This window comes from Rhinolophus sinicus, chromosome 17 (assembly GCF_057876585.1).
Source record: "Rhinolophus sinicus isolate RSI-liver-muscle chromosome 17, RSI-T2T, whole genome shotgun sequence".
NCBI lineage: Eukaryota > Metazoa > Chordata > Mammalia > Chiroptera > Rhinolophidae > Rhinolophus > Rhinolophus sinicus.
Genome location: NC_142517.1, coordinates 37,177,751 through 37,194,360, shown reverse-complemented (window position 1 = coordinate 37,194,360; position 16,610 = coordinate 37,177,751). Strand labels below are relative to the sequence as shown.

Genomic DNA, 16,610 nt, shown 5'->3' with positions numbered 1-16,610 from the left:
CCTAACAACACGGCCTCAAAATACAAAAAGTAAAAATACACAAAATTATTATGAGAATTTCACAATCCCTGCTATGGACTGAATGGATGTGTGCCCCAAATTCATGTTGAAGCCCTAACTTGATGGCATTGGGAGGTGGGGCCTTTGGGAGATAATTAGGTCATGAGTCTGGTCCCCATGATGGAATCAGTGTCCTTATAAGAAAAGAAAGAGAACTAGCCCTCTTTCTCTCCCTGCCATGTGAGGATACAAGAAGACAACCATTTGCAAACCCTGAAGAGTGTCTTTACCAGACACTGGATGTCGGGGTACTTCGATCTTGGACTTCCCAGCCTCCAGAACCATGAGAAATAAATGTTTGTTTTTGAAGCCACCTTGTCTATGGTACCTTGTTTTCACAGCCCAAATTGATAATACAATCTTCAATCATGACAGGTGATTTTAACACATTTACATCAGAAAATGATAGGTCGTACAGACAAAAATTAGTAAGCAGAGAAAGATTTGGACAAAATCTAGAGCTAAAATAATATATAAATTATATACATAGAGAATGTGTGTGTGTGTGTGTGTGTGTGTGTGAGTGTGTGTGTGTGTGAGAAAAGGAAGGAGGAGAGAGGGTGGGAGAGAGAGTGTGTGACAGATAGAGACTCCTTGTATGCAAAATACAGATTATACACCCTTTTCTGTAAGTACACACGGGATATTGACCAAATACTAAGGCAAAGGAAATCTCTATACATTTCAAAAAACCAGTATTATTCAAACCATTCTCTAGTCACAAGGCAATTAAGTAAGAAATAAACAATAAAAGGTACTATAAAAACAAGCTGAATATTAAATATACAACTAAGCATCTGCTTTTTTTTACTTCATAAGCATGTAATTTCCTACACAATTAAAGACTTGTTATTATTGAGTATACAAAATTCAACTGAACTGTGTACCTAGTATTTAACCATTTCCCTATCGTTAAATTATATGGTATAAAATTAAAAAAAAAAACCCCCAAAAACAGGGGGAGATATACTCGTACATGCAAATCATACCTTCTTCCCATTCCTGTCCCTGACACATCCAGTTCCATATCCCTAGAGGCAACCACTGTTATGAGGTTCTTATGTGTCTCTTCAGAGATATTTTGGTCATGGTGTATGTATTTTTCTTTTAACTTTATTATATATAACACATCTATAAGAAATATTTAGTAATATGTTGTGACTCCAAGGATTTTTGTGTGTGATTCCTAATAGTGATATATAAATTACTTTTGTATACAAGAAACATTACTGTGACTTAAGTTGTATTATTGGCAATGGCTTGACATACAGTCTAATGATAAATGACATATACTTTCACCACAAGAGTCAGAAGCAAAGGATGTAGTTTGTTAACTTGTAACAGAGCTATGCTAAATCATTCACTTGTTGACTGACTATCTGAATGTAGGCCCATCAGCTAAATTATCTACAGTGTAACAGAGATGTTATTATTAAAATTTCCCTGATTAAAAAAAATAGAATTAAAGGCACATCAATTCATAAAATGGCCAGTTCTTCAGTCAATAAAATCAATGTTCATAAAATATTTCAAACATAAACCTGAAGATATTAACTGACGTTTTTATAGTCTTCAAGTCTTCACTATCTTATGTACTCTTTATATAAAAGCATCTAGTAAGAAACTGAGGAAATTAATTAAACCTCAAGGAAATATTCTGGAGAAACTATGAAAAAAAAGTTTAGTGTTTTAGATTTCCCAAGGAACTGTTATAAGGAAAAGAAATTCATCCAATATTTGCCAGAGGTCCGACTTTAGGTAAGTTTAAATACTGACTCTAAGTCCTAAGATAAGAACATTCCTATTTCTGGGGGACTCATTTCCCATAAGGTTTAACATCACAAGTGTGTAAATGTGTTAGTGAGAGAAGAGACAAAGTACTGTTAGTAAAGTGTTTGAATAGAGTCCTTGTACCCCCAAATACTGCCAAGGTTCCACTGTCATTTTTCTTTTGAAATGAGGAAAAATAATCCACTGGGGAAAAAAACAATAGAGATCAAAAGGTATCACAAATCTGAGTGACGGATACACAAGATCACCTACTAGATCTCTACTTGTTTATGATCAAAATTTGTATAACAGAAAAATGTAAGGAAATAAAAATTTAATATAAGAAAAGATAAATGTCTCAATTTTGTACATCAAAGCAAAAATCCTTTAGGTGAAGATTTTCTTTTCTATCGTTGATGAACAAATAATAAGGTTAAATCTGCAGTCCTATTAGACTGTCTTACTTCATGTTAGCATTTAAATAATCTCCAGGCTCTGGAGGCACTTCTCTCAGGTGAATGGGGGAATGCAATTCACACATTTACATACTTGTTGCCATATTTCTGTGTGAGAATAATTCTGTCCCAAATAATTTAACAAGGAATATAGCTCCCTACACATTTTGTGGGGGAAAAATTGGGCCCTTAAATGAAACACTGTTACAAAAAGAATAAAACACCAAGAAATAAAGAACATGTCCTGAGAATAACTAAAATTCTTATTTTGTTCTATTGTACTTTATGTCAGATATTTAAATTTTAAATATAAGAAAAATGTTAGCATTCCTAGGAAAATCTTTAATGTATTACTTTTACGTATTAATATTTATTTTATTTTTAAAAATGTATTATTAAGAGTTACAATTAAATGGCAAAAAACTGTATGGTTACATACAAATAGTTGTGCTAAAGTTGTGGGACTGTAGACGATTTTTATTTCTAAATTTGTAATAGTGTCACAACTTTCAAGACAAAAAGCTGCAAACAAACAGAAATTAACTCATAGCACATATAACATTCATAGAAAATATGGAATTTCATGAATGGTTAGGAAATAAGTACATATGTGCGTGTGCTAGAATTCAAAACAGTATCCTAAACAAAGTAGCAATCATTTCCCCCTCTTCAAATATGAAGTTATTTTACCAAAACGGTTTTATGAGCTACTGACACCTTTTGAATAACTAGAAACTTCCCTCACCTTACACATGCCGTAGTCAGTGAGTTTAATGTGTCCTTCCGAGTCCAGCAATACATTGTCCAATTTCAAATCTCTATAAATTATCCCTCGTTCATGAAGATAATTTAATGCTAGACTGATTTCTGCAGAGTAAAATCTAAAATAAAATGAAAAATAACTCATTTGATTCAAATTTTTAAATTGTGGTAAGTTTCTAGAGGAAGGTATTTAAGTCCTACTCTCATCTGCAAACAAAAACATCAAAATTATGTCAAAAAATTTTTTTCTCCCAGTGTTTTCAGGAATAATACCAAACACGAATTGAAGTACCACTTTAAAATATCTGAACCCAAAACACAATTATAAAAGTTCCAGTATAAATTAAACTCACACTTCTTACAAAGTCATTAATTCGAAAGTCTCAAATGGGTTCTTAATCTGGGACACTGGATCTTCAGGCAGTCCATACTCCTAAAAGTGGAGCTAAGGTTGTATGCACATGTGTACATTTACATCTTCTATAGAGTTTCCATAGCTTGCATCACTTCTCTAAGGTTTCAATGACCTCTCAAAATGCTAAGAACCACTTATTGGTCTAGAATAGAAATAATACTAAAAGTTCACTACTCAAACCATAAAATCCATACCAAAATTCTAGAAAAGGAATTAACAGAAATTATTCTACAACCACAACATTTAATATTAAAGAACTTTTAAAAACTGCCACCAACAAATTGGTGATAGCCAGAACGTTTAACCTGAATAATGAAAATGAAATACCCAAGCTGGTTTATGGATGCGTTGGTGACTGTTATCAAAGTCATGTTTGGAGGTTCCTAATGCACACCTTCTAGCTACTTAATTCTATGCGTAGGGAACTTGAGCCCTTATTCTGTACTTCGGTTCCTAGAAAGGCAAAGAACTGGCACTTTAATACGGTAAAATTAGACTACTTTCCCAAGTCCAACTGAACAAATAAGGAACAAATACTGGCTATGTTCACAATTCAAAGTATCATCTTTGGAGATGTCTGGTCAAGACGGTGGAGTAGGTAAACACTGTGTTTACCTCCTCTGATGACCACATCAAAATTACAACTAAACTACAGAACTCTCATTGAGAATCGCCTAACGGCTAGCTGAACCGAAGCCCTACAACTAAGAACATACAGAAGCAGCTACCTCAAGACTGATAGGAAGGGCAGAGATGTGGAACAGGCTGGTCCCACACTTGCATGTGACCATTAAAAATCAGGAGGCATAATCTCAGCTTGGAGGTCCCATTGGAAGAGCGAGGGGGTCTCAGCCCCACACCAGGCTCCCAAGCCCAGGGTTCCAGTGCCAGGGAGAGACGTCCCCATAACTCTGGCTGTGAAAGAAAACCAGTGGAGTTTGCTGCTGAGTGAGACAGAGGGCAGCTAGAATGCCAGGCAATCCTCTTAAAGGGCCCACACATGGACTTACTTGCTGATGGACTCATTCACTCTGAGCTCCAGTGCTGGGGCAGCAGCTTGAAAGGTGCCAGGGACATATGCGGAGGAACTAAGTTGCCTGACTTTAGGATGAGGGCTGGAGGGGGCAGATTTCTCCCAGAAAGAAGTGCTGGTAGAATCCATTGTTTCTTTGTTGAGCCCTCCTCTCTCCCTGCATAAACACTGGCGGCCACCATATCGGAGTCTCCATCAACCTAGCTAACACCATTTTCTACCCATCCTGGTGGTTTCCTTAGACCCTGCCCCACCCAACTTGTGGGCCCACACAAGCCACTTCCAGTGGCTTTTCTGTACAAATGGCCTGTCTTGGCTCATACTACAGACTTTCCTAAAATCTCTCAAAGGATCACAAAACCAAAACAAGCAGCATCTGACTTCAGAGTGTCCCATAGGTACTGCTGACCAGCCCTAAGTCTGGCACTAATGAAATCTGGCCTCTTGAGGCACCTCCAAGCCCAGTGTGGGAGGCGGCCATCTGTGGACTGCTTTGTGGCTCATGCAAGGTGACCCTGGGCAGGGCACAGGCTGCAGCTGAATTTGGCCTGTGGTGGCCAAATTTAGAATCAAAAGATAGATAAAGAGTTTACTACACAAGAAAAAGCTAAAGGAGTTCATCACCACCAAACCAGTATTACAAGGAATGTTAGAAGGACTTAACACTAAAAAAAAAAAGATAAAAAGTATCAATAATAAAATGGCAATAACTACATGTCTATCAACAATTACTTTAAATGTGCCAATCAAAAGACACAGGGTGGCTGAATGGATAAGAAAACAAAGCCCTTACATATGCTGCCTACAAGAGACTCACTTCAGATCCAAAGGCACACACAGACTGAAAGTGAAGGGATGGAAAAGATATTTCATGAAAATGGAAACAAACAAACAAAATCAGGGGTAGCAGTACTTATACCAGACAAAATAGACTTTAAAACAAAGGATATAACAAAAGACAAAGAAGGACCCAGTAATTCCACTTCTGGGCATTTATCCAAAGAAACCCAAAACACTACTTCAAGGAGATGTGTGTATCCATATGTTCATTACAGCATTGTTTACAATGGCCAAGATGTGGAGGCAGCCTGGGTGTTTGTCGGTGAATAAATAGATAAAGAAGAGGTGGTATACATATACATTGGAATATTGCTGGGCCATGGAAGGGAATGGGTTCTTGCCATCTGGAACAGCATAGATGGACCTGGAGGGTATTGCGCTGAGTGGAGTATGTAAGACAGAGAAAGACAGATGCAATCTGATTTTGCTTGTATGTGGAATCTAAAGAACAAAATAAACAAATGGAACAGAAAGAAACTCAATAGATACAGAGAACATTTTGATGATTGCCAGATGAGAGGTGAGTTAGAAGGGTGTGTAACAAACGGGAAGAGACTAAGAAGTCCAAATTGATTATTACAAAGCAGTCACAGGATGTAGGTTATAGCATAAGAAATGTAGTCAATGATATTGTAATAACTATATATGGTGTCAGGTGGGTACTAGTCAGGGGGATCACTTCTTAAATTATATAAATGTCTAACTACTATGCTGTACAACTGAAATTAATATTGAATGTCAATTGTAATTGAAAAATTTAAAAAGGGGGGAAAAGGTGAAGGGGAATAAGTTCAAATTTCCAGGTGAAAACAAGTAAATCACAGGGATGTAATATACAGCTAGGAAATATAGTCAATGATATTGTGATAGCATAATACGGTGTCAGATGGTTGCTGGACTTATCATGGTGATCACTTCTTTAGGTATGTAAATGTTGAATAACTATAATGTACCCCTGAAACTAATATTGTATGTTATCTATATTTTAATACAAATCTTAAAAAAAAAACACAAAAAACAAAATATTGTCTTTGGCTTTGCTATGAAGAGCCTAAATAAAGACCATTTGATAAAGCCTAAATAAACAATGAACATACACTAAATTAAAAAAAAACAGTTTGGCCCTGAGATTAGATTAGTACAATTTATACCTTCTTATGAAATTGAAGGATATTTCTCTTTTTGACAAGGAAAAAAAAAAAAAAAAATCAATAAACTAGCAAGATTTCCACTAAATAATTTATTCTTAAAAAAATAAAATCTCTAACCTTTGTTACAGACAAGTACAAACTCATACCCTTCGTTTTGGCATTATTCTTATGAAGTACAAAAGGGTGAGAATTACTGCTAACTATGAGTAATAAAACATGGCATTGATGAATTAAACTTCTTATCCAAGGCCATGACCCTTCCCTACCTAACTCCACCAACATAAACAATTTACAATTTGTATAATATCAAAGTAAGGGCACTAAACAAACAAATAAATAAAATTTGCTCTTACTCATCAACATGTATGGTATGAAAGGGAAAAAAGTCAACAGCAGAACAATTCAGAAATTAAAATGACAAGAACAGACAGAATTACATAATAGCTTAAAAGGAATCATTTTATTACTAGAATAGTAATCTTCTAATGAAAAACTGTCAGAGATCACTATAAACCTGGTAAGATTAATAAGTGTTTGTAAATTTATCAATTTCAGAGGCTGATGCTGAATAGACAAAATATTTGAAAATAATTGGGTTTAGTAGACTAAGTTTCCTCTTTAATGCTGTTTATACTTTCCAACTGCTTCTAATTATATCAATATATATGCAATATGTTATATATATTATAATGTAAACTAACTTTTAGCTTAGCCTCCATATGACTTACAAAGAATTAACCAGTATCAAAATAAATAATTTAGCTACTATTTTCAACCACTGGAACATAAAAATCCCACAGCTCCCCTGCCAAAATCCAACACAAACAAACAATAAACTAAAAACTTACCTGGCATGTTCTTCAGGAAGTTTTCTTTGTCGCTGCATATGAAACATTAGATCTCCTCCATTTACATACTCGATGACAAAGAACAATCTAAACACAGGAGAGCACACATGAAACCAACATCCAAAACAAGGCAGTGTGATTCTGCATTTTGAACACTAGAGACACCAGTCAAAACAGAGAGCGCACTCTACATGATTTACTCTTAATAAAAAATCTCAGGAATTTGGTGGAAACAAAGGGTACTTGGAGTAGAAAGCTCTTTAATCACAGAAGATAAAAGAAAGTAAACCAGCATAACAATTCTGCAATCTGTTACTTCTAATGTAGTAGTACCACTTGCAATCCAGAGCCTATTATCCTCCCCCAATTTTAGCATTTTCAAAATACGTCATTTTCAACTGTCAGAAGTTAGGATTTCTCCCCCTACTCAAACTCTGGGAAACTTTAAGTCCTAAAACCAAAATCTTAGGGAATTTAAAAGGTTGGATTTCTATTACCATAATTACGACCTGGTTATTTTTTTTAAGCAGGTAATTTCCTCATGTTGATCCAAATTGGTATCATTGATTGGAGTATGAGTGTCAGGAAATCATAAGCATAATATGTTGTGTCTGTCTACAAGACTTCCACTTCAGGAATTATAGTAGGAAGGGTTCTTATTGTGTAATGTACCAAAGTGTGTAAAGCCCAGTAATCATTCCATTAATTATCTTTCAATCTTACCTGCTTTCTGTTTGAAAGCAAGAATGCAGCCCAACAAGAAAAGGATGATTGGATGCCTGCTCAAAAACATGCTTCTCTGTCTGTACCCAATCAATGTCCTATTTTAAAATATGAAAGAAATCTATGTCACACTAAAATGATATCAAAACTATAATAAATCTGTTCTTAGAAATTCAAAGATCACAAATGCAATTATGAACTAGGCGAAATATCAAAAGCATTGATAATCATGAAACAATTTATATACAAAGGGAAAAAAATCACCAGTGAATCTTTCAATGTTATTAAATAATCTAGAAAACTTTTACAAAGCTTAACCAAGTATTTTCCCTTGATAATATAGTTTGATTTTTATTTTTAAAAAATCTAACCATCAGCTTCCTTTAAATATAGCCTATATAAATCTGTTTGAGGCATATATTTAGAAAAGTAGACTGAAGTAATAAGGTACAAATATTGCAGTTTTAGCTGAACTGGTACACTTAAACCAATTTAACATCATTGTGCTTACCTCATCATCATTGACAAGCTCTTTTTTCACAACTTTCATTGCATAAATCCGATCTGTTTTTTTCAGTCGCACCAATAGTACTTTGGCATAACTTCCTCTTCCTATTACCCGGAGCAAATCAAAATCCTGAAGACCTAGACTGGATGAAGCTTTGCCACTTTCCCTAGTGTTCATTGCCTGTTGAGAACATTTACATCAAAGAATTATACCTAGAAGTATTTTGCATAACAATTATATTTCTAGCACCTACTTATACCTATAATGATTTAAAAAATATTTTCTGATTTAAGTTCTTAACAATTCTTTTCTAACATCATTCCAAATGATACCATCTAACTACTCAAGAGGTAGGATGAATTCATGAGTTGCAGTAGAGGGGTGGTGACAGGAATGGAGAGGGAGCTCAAATTTGAGAAATGTTAAAAAAAAAGTCTTAAAAAGGATCTGATCACTTTTGGGTATGAAGGCAATGGAGATGCATGAATTAAAAATGACACTAACTTTGGTGACTGGGAGATTGGAGATAAGATAATATTGACAGAGTTGTTGAGATAATGAGCTTGGTTTTTCATTTTGAAGTTAAAGTTACAATGAGATAGCAAGATGGAAGGGTCTGCTAGAAGCTTGATATGTGAAATCTGAACTAATGAAAGGACACATTCAGAAATATTCTTGGACGCTATAGGCAGAAAAGAAGCATGAGACAGTTCAGCCAATGGAAAACATTATTTTCTACACAATACCAAGGCTCCTTTAGAACGATAAACTCAGCCTTATAATTCATTCACAACTAAAAACTTAGGCTTCTGGTAATTTACACAGAAGACTGAACATTATCTTTTATTAGATAGCTGCAAAATCTTCAGCATACAATCAATGTATGTACCCATGAGAATTACCCATGAGAATTAAGCATGAATTTTCTGAAGTGAAAAATATCAAGGAAAGCAAAGAGCAAATTTTGGGAAAGATAAATTAGAAGCACAAAACAGAAAAAAAAAAAGGCATTGTGAAAACTGAAAAAATGATTATTCAAAAGAAGGGTCATACATGAAAATTTAGAAATAAATTTTCTAAATTATATGATTTGGTAACAAGGATAAATGAAAATAAATCAGATTAGGGTAGGTTAAGAAAGCAGAGAATGGTTAGAAGATAAGGCAATGTACAAGCTTTAAATATGGCTCACTGGAAACTATAAAATAGAATCAAATGGAACAAAAGCACAGTACCTTCACAAAAATAAGATTGAGTGAAGTGACAGAATCCAGAAAATGGAGCCTAAAAACCCCCCTGCTGACCTACACTTTTATATCCCACAAAACTAGCCTTCAAAATAAAAGCGAAATAAAAACATTTTTTTTGACGAACAAAAACTAAGGAAATTCATCACTAGTCAATTCTCACTAAAGGAAATATTGAGTCCTTTAAGAAGAAAGATAATTTCATATGGAAGGGCAGACACACAAAAAAGGAATGTAGGACAAAAAGAGTAAAATGTAGATAAACCTAAGGACTGACTTTAAAAACACAAATACACACACACAAATAGCATTTTAAAATATTACAAAAATAGCACCAAAGGCAGGAAGGGAAAGTGTGTGAATTTAAAGTGTTCTAAGGTCCTTGCACATTATGAGAAATGGTAAAAGTATTAATAATTTGTATTGAATTTAAGTAAGTTAAGGATGTACTGTGTTTCCCTGAAAATAAGACCTAACTGGAAAATAAGACCTGGCATGAATTTTCAGGATGACATCCCCTGAACATAAGCCCTAATGCATCTTTTGGAGCAAACCTTAATATAAGACTTGGTCTTATGTTTGGGGAAACACGATAAGACAACCTCTAGAACCAGTAATAGAACAGAAAGGCATCTCAAGCAAGCTAAAAGAAATGAAAAAGGAATAATAAATAACCCAAAAGAAGGCACAAAAATTAACAGAAATAGGCGAGATATGGAAAACATAGTAAAATGGTAGATTTAAATACAGCTCTGTAATTAGTTTAAATATAATTACAAAACATCACTGGCCACGTACTCATCATTGTTTTAACTGGGTAATGGAACAGGGCCTTTGTTATACTATTTTGTTTTCTTCTATTTGTTTGAAATTTTCCATAACAAAAAATTGTTTTTTTTTTTAAAGGTAACCAAGAATAATACATAATAAACTATTAAACATTAGAAAGAGAAGGGAAAAGCAGGAGGTAGTATGAACTAAACCTTTCATGCCCAGAAATATATAAAGTTGAAATACTGCAAAACATAAGTATAAACATTATGGACACAACTAGAAATGATCAAAGAGTTGCCTCTCAGAAGTCAAAGTGGAAGCGGAAGGTATGAGGAATGATAAATGTTTTACTACAAGCTGTTTTAAAAGAATTGGTTATCATTTCAATTAAATATTTTTAATTAAAATTTTATTTTGTTTTAATAAGTGATAAATGTTTAATAGTAAGGAAAAAATAGTGGCAGTTAAGACCCTTAATCATTTATACTTTAAATAACAATTAGCCCATAAAAATGGAAGGATCTCTATTTTAAAAAACACTGCCAAGTATTCTAAACATCATTCTTAATTAAGTACTTTATAATTTTTAGATTATGCTATCTTATAAATGAAAATAAGTTATTCTACCAGATTATTTCTTATTTTAAAGAAATTAGTAATTAACTATTAGATTAAATCAGAATAAAACTCTAGAATCATTAAAAATTATTTCTGCATTTTACCATTATGATCTAAAATCTAAGCAAGTCAATTTGTCATATTTTTACACTGTCAAGTCGTATTAAAAAGCTAATGGCATAATGTACAATAAGACTAATTATCTTACCTCCTTTTCTTCACCAACTTGGTCCAAACTCTCATGACTTGAAGGATTATATGGAATTACTAAAAACGCAATCCCAAACAAAACAAAAAGAAGAAAAACACAGCATCCATTAACTGAGTTTCACTTAAAATTTTCTTGATTTTTTTTTGTGTTTTTATTTCTGAATACGTCTTCATCAAAGTAAGGATCTGTCCTACTAATAACACGTTGTATGTAAATATGAGTTAAATCCTAATCTTTAATGACGGTAAAGAGAGCAAGAACCAATCAGTAGCCAAGTACTGATTTTAAATGACATTTTTGCTATTTTAAAAATGTTTCTTTTCTTTACAAATTAATCAGTTCCTTCTGTAACGGTGACTCTATAAACCCTATTTAATTATTTTAGTATGACTGAGGCATGGAGATAGAGGGTCTCTGATTTTCACTCCTCACTTCCTTCATACTCAAAATGTTCCTGACCACTATACCACATAAGTTAAGAACTTACAAAGATTGGACTCTAGGCTTCTATTCCTTGAAGTTATTTGAGGCAAAAAAAGAAAAGTCTACATTTCATATAACCAGCTTCTTCCATGACCAAGAGCCTGCATTCTGTCCTTTCAGAAAAACTCCTTGCCTTTCCCGATTCATCCCAGATCAGGCAGCTCTATCGCATTTAATTGCTCTTTACATTTCCCAGATATATACTTAACGCTTTGTCTCTATTTAACACTTGAACTCACAAGTTCTTTTTTTGAATTTTCTATACTGTATCTCTGTATCTTTTACAGATGTACTTTCTAAGTCTGATAATAAAGATTTAATAAAAACAGGTCACTTTAACATAGTTGACATGGCCCGCAAAATCAGTATGTTTTCATTACTGAAAAAAACTAAGTTTGCTGAATTTAAAGGGGTCTCCAAACAAATTATCTAAATTAGAGGAAACAGTCATTTGTTGTAGTTTATATAGTTGTCTTTTTAAAATGCCAAACACATATGTTAAGTACTGTGACGATATTATCACTACGAAATATGGTTTCCTAACTTTTATTTGGGAAGGGCATAAATGTTTTTAAACTTGGGTGGAAGAATGACCTAAAGAAGTCTTAACATGATACTTTGTTATTGGTAATGAAGACGGTGTGTGACATTCTTACCTGTCTGTGCATGGTCTGAGTGCATGGCTGACTGATCCATGTGCATCATTGGTTCCTACAAACATTTCCAAAGAAACCGTAACTCAGTGGATTCGTTTTAAATCCCAATACCTCTATACATCCAGAAGCAACGTTATTGTGATGAGACACAGCATATTAAAATTTAAATTTGAAAGAATACACTTAATAAGTGAGAATTGTATTACTACATTTACTTCTAATTTTATTACATGAAACCAATATAATATTCCTGTGAATGAGGTAATGTTAGTCACATTTTACAGATAACAGAACACAAAACTTATTTCAGACCATCAATTATAAATCAAATTAAACTGTGATTTTTTTCTCTTCTATACTATCTATTCTTCGTTTGAGCTACATATACTCATTTTAAGTCTCTGGCAAGAGTCTCTAGTATTTGACTTTAGCTGAAGTCCAGAAATAAACTTCAAGATGTCTATAAACCTCTTGAAATTATATATAAAATTTTGTGGACTTCCCATTTCTCTGAAGTTTCTCAAAGGTGTCAGTGACCCAAAAAAGAAAAAGAAATCCCTTCTAGAAACTTACTTAACCAACTGTCTAAAACCTCAGGATAAAGCTAATTCAAACCAAAATGTTACTAATTCATTGATCTTGGAACCAAGTTTAGAATACCAGCAAGAAAGGGTAAACTTGAGAAGGCGCATTAACACGTTGCGTACGGTGGGGTTTAAATCCCTCGCTAAGATTCTCGTGATCCGTACGCAACGTGTTAATTATACAATTATAATTTTAAGGCTGCCTCTTCAATGTGCTTAGTACCCATCCTAAATATAACTGTTAACCGTGTTCCTCTTTTCTGCTAATTTATAAACTCATACAAGTCATCCATCACCTAACAATACTCACGAATATCAACAGTAACCTAGATAAATTATGTTCACAATTTTTGGCCTTCTGTTTTTCCTTAAGATTGGATTTTCACCTCTTTAAGTACAAACCCATTTCTAAGCTTATATGAACTAGCTAAATAATTCTAATACCAAAGAGCTACCAGTAACAACCTACTTTCATAATGTCCAAAGAAGATACTACTATGAGTAAACATGCTATAATCATTCTAGAACACAATTTAGGAAGATCCATCCAGATCTTTTTAAAAACGCATATTCTTTAACCAACTACTTCTGGATCCTTAAGGAAATAATACGATTTATTTATACAATATATATACGGAAGTTCATTATGATTTTCTTTACAGAAAAATTTAGAAAACAAACATTCAATTATGGGCACTACGTTGAAAAAATTATGGTATAGACATGTAACAGAATATTATGCTAAAAAATGATAAGGATATAGATAGCTGGATATAGAAAGATGACCAAAATACATTGTTGAGTAAGAAAAATGGGTTAGGAAACAGTACATATATGATCTCACTTTTGTTAAAAAGTATGTAAAAGAACGAGACATAACCAAACTGATGTGTCTTCTAAGAAGTAGTCTCAAGAATAACCCACAAAAAAATAAAAACCAGAATCCAATCAAACTTCCAGATCCAACTACAATATACAGAAAATAAAAAGGATATAACCATGGAAAAACAAAGAGAAAAATTCAGCAACACTTTAAATGACAATGCAGTTTCTTCTATAATTAAATTGTAAGGGAAAAAAGAGAATAAGAGAGCAAGGAGGGTGGGGAGGAATCTTAAATTAAAAAATATCTAAGACACAAATCAACAATATGGACTTCATGGGATCCTGATTCATAACGAAAACTGGAAAAACAAAATCATAACATTTATGAGACAACTGAAATTTTGAACATTGCCTGTATGGATATTAGCTATAAGGAATCTGTTTCTTAGAGTCCCTACCATTTAGAGGTACATACTGAAATATGTCTGGGATTTCTTTCAAAATAATACAGGGTGAGGGCACGTTAAATGGGTAGGGGGTGGGGGGTATAGATGAAACAAAATTGGTCATGAGTTGATAACTGTTGGAGCAGGGTTACTTATTGGTATATGGAAGCTCATTATACTGTTCCATCTTCTCTTATATGTGTTTAAAATTTTCCCAAATACATATAAACTTGCACTGAAAAAGTTCTGGAAGAATATACACAAATGACAATTACCTTTGGATGATAGATTTGGTGGGGGATTTTTATTAATTTTTCTTTATTCATCTGTATTCTCTATTTTTTCTATAATGAACATGTTTCGATTACATATTTAAAATAAAAAGTGAAAAATAAAAATTTTAAATGTAAACTGTCCCCAGTAATCCGACACTTTAAAAAGCCTCTGACTCTTACCGGATCTCAGCTTAACGTAGATGTGAGAATAATGGGAGCTACAAACCGAGTTTAGCTTAAAGAAGAGAAGAACAACCTCTTAAATGGTTCTCCCTCCATCCTCCTAATTTACACCAGAGGATTTTGTAGCAGGTAGAACAAAAGCGTTAACTATACAAACAAATTTGTAATAATTCAAAAATTCACAATACGTTAACAGGACTGTAACGTATTCCTACCCACATCCTATAACAACGCTGCTGTGATTCTTTACCACCACCCTATTTCAGCCCTCTGTTCTAGTAGTAGTATCAAAGAGCCTCTATTAAAAACAAATAGACAAGTGTGTCTTACCGGTGGCAAAGAATGCCGTCCACATTCAATTGTGACGAGTTTGTGGCACTTCTTATGAACTAGGAGTTTGCAGTTGATACACTTATATCCCTGGCGCCCAAGTCCCCAGATTCGGTCAGTGCAGATGGCACAGTGGGCACGCTGGAAAGAGTAATTGAACAGAATTGAGTAACAACAACAAAAAAGGTCATACTCATTTCCCAACAGTTGACTCCTACATTACAAGTGGCTTTCTTCTCTAACTCAATTTTTTTCATCATACATAACTTTTCCAAGGCTATGAGAATCAGACAAAAATTAACAGAAAAGAGGACATATTTTAAAGGGACAGTGAAATTTACAACCATGTTGTTTTCTGTGATAAATCCAAGAACTTTCAGTCTTCACATAATTAGGTTGAGAGTAATAAAAATAGGAAAAGTGAATTAAATTTGAAAAATGTCAGAAAAAGTTGTATAAGGATTCCTAAGCAAAAATGAACCTTCCAGACTGTTCAGAGGTCAAACCAAAGCCCTGCTCTCTTAAAGAGCAATATCTGAAGTGACATTTCATTTCAAAGCTTTTTAAGTATCAGTACTATTGGGAACAAGAGTTTAGGAACCTCGGGTGGTGGCTTCCATTTACATTAATGAATTCAAAATATGGTACTAGTTTTAGAATGGAAATGGTTCCATGAATTTATAGTTATCAAGAGTAATCAAAAACATGAACTTCTGGATAAAGACTGCTTCAAACCTTGACTCTGTCACTTACTAGCTGTGTCACCTTGGGCAAGCTACTTCTCTGCCCTGCACCTCAGTTTCTTCATCTATAAAACGGAAACAGGTTGTACCTATCTCACAAGGTTGGTGTAAGAATTAAATGAATCAATATGTCAAATATTTGGAAAGGTGCCTGGTACACAGTATAAGCTAGATAAGTGTTTGCAATTATTTTCTAAACAGTGAAAAATTAAAATTACAATATTAAGTGGTTTGCAAAATAATCCTAGCTTATTTTCTGGCTGTCTTCAATGACACATTTCTTTAAATTAAATTTATTGGGGTGACATTGGTTAATAAAATCATATAGGTTTCAAGTGTACAATTCTATAATACATTATCTGTATATTGTATTGTATTCACTTTAAAAAGGAATATTTGTAATGTTTCTCCATTTAAATTGATTTTTACTCAAGTCATTCTTAATTGAATTAAGTTCTTTTTCATTCCAAGTTTCTAGGACTGCATTTATTTTTTTGTCTTGAATGATATTAAAAAATCCAACTTTCTTATAGCTAGGGCAACCATATAATGAATGCAATCGGAACATTTTTAAGAGTGAAAGGAAACGCTATTAAAAATTACCTCAAGAAAACAGGTAACTGGGAATGTTAGGTAACCCTACTTACTCCTTTAAAAGGGAATAACAAGA

General features: G+C 33.6%; 1 protein-coding gene across 1 annotated transcript in view; it reads right to left on the bottom strand.

Annotated features, from left to right (window-relative positions):
• Positions 1-16,610, bottom strand: part of PRKCI (protein kinase C iota) — a 55,574-nt gene that overhangs the window by 12,118 nt on the left and 26,846 nt on the right. The window contains exons 6-12 of the mRNA XM_019735351.3: positions 15,198-15,338; positions 12,555-12,609; positions 11,413-11,471; positions 8,569-8,745; positions 8,058-8,155; positions 7,335-7,421; positions 3,031-3,166 (exon numbers count right to left, since the gene is read on the bottom strand). Of these exons, the coding sequence (XP_019590910.1) occupies positions 3,031-3,166; positions 7,335-7,421; positions 8,058-8,155; positions 8,569-8,745; positions 11,413-11,471; positions 12,555-12,609; positions 15,198-15,338 (753 nt within the window). The remainder of the gene's footprint in view (positions 1-3,030; positions 3,167-7,334; positions 7,422-8,057; positions 8,156-8,568; positions 8,746-11,412; positions 11,472-12,554; positions 12,610-15,197; positions 15,339-16,610) is intronic.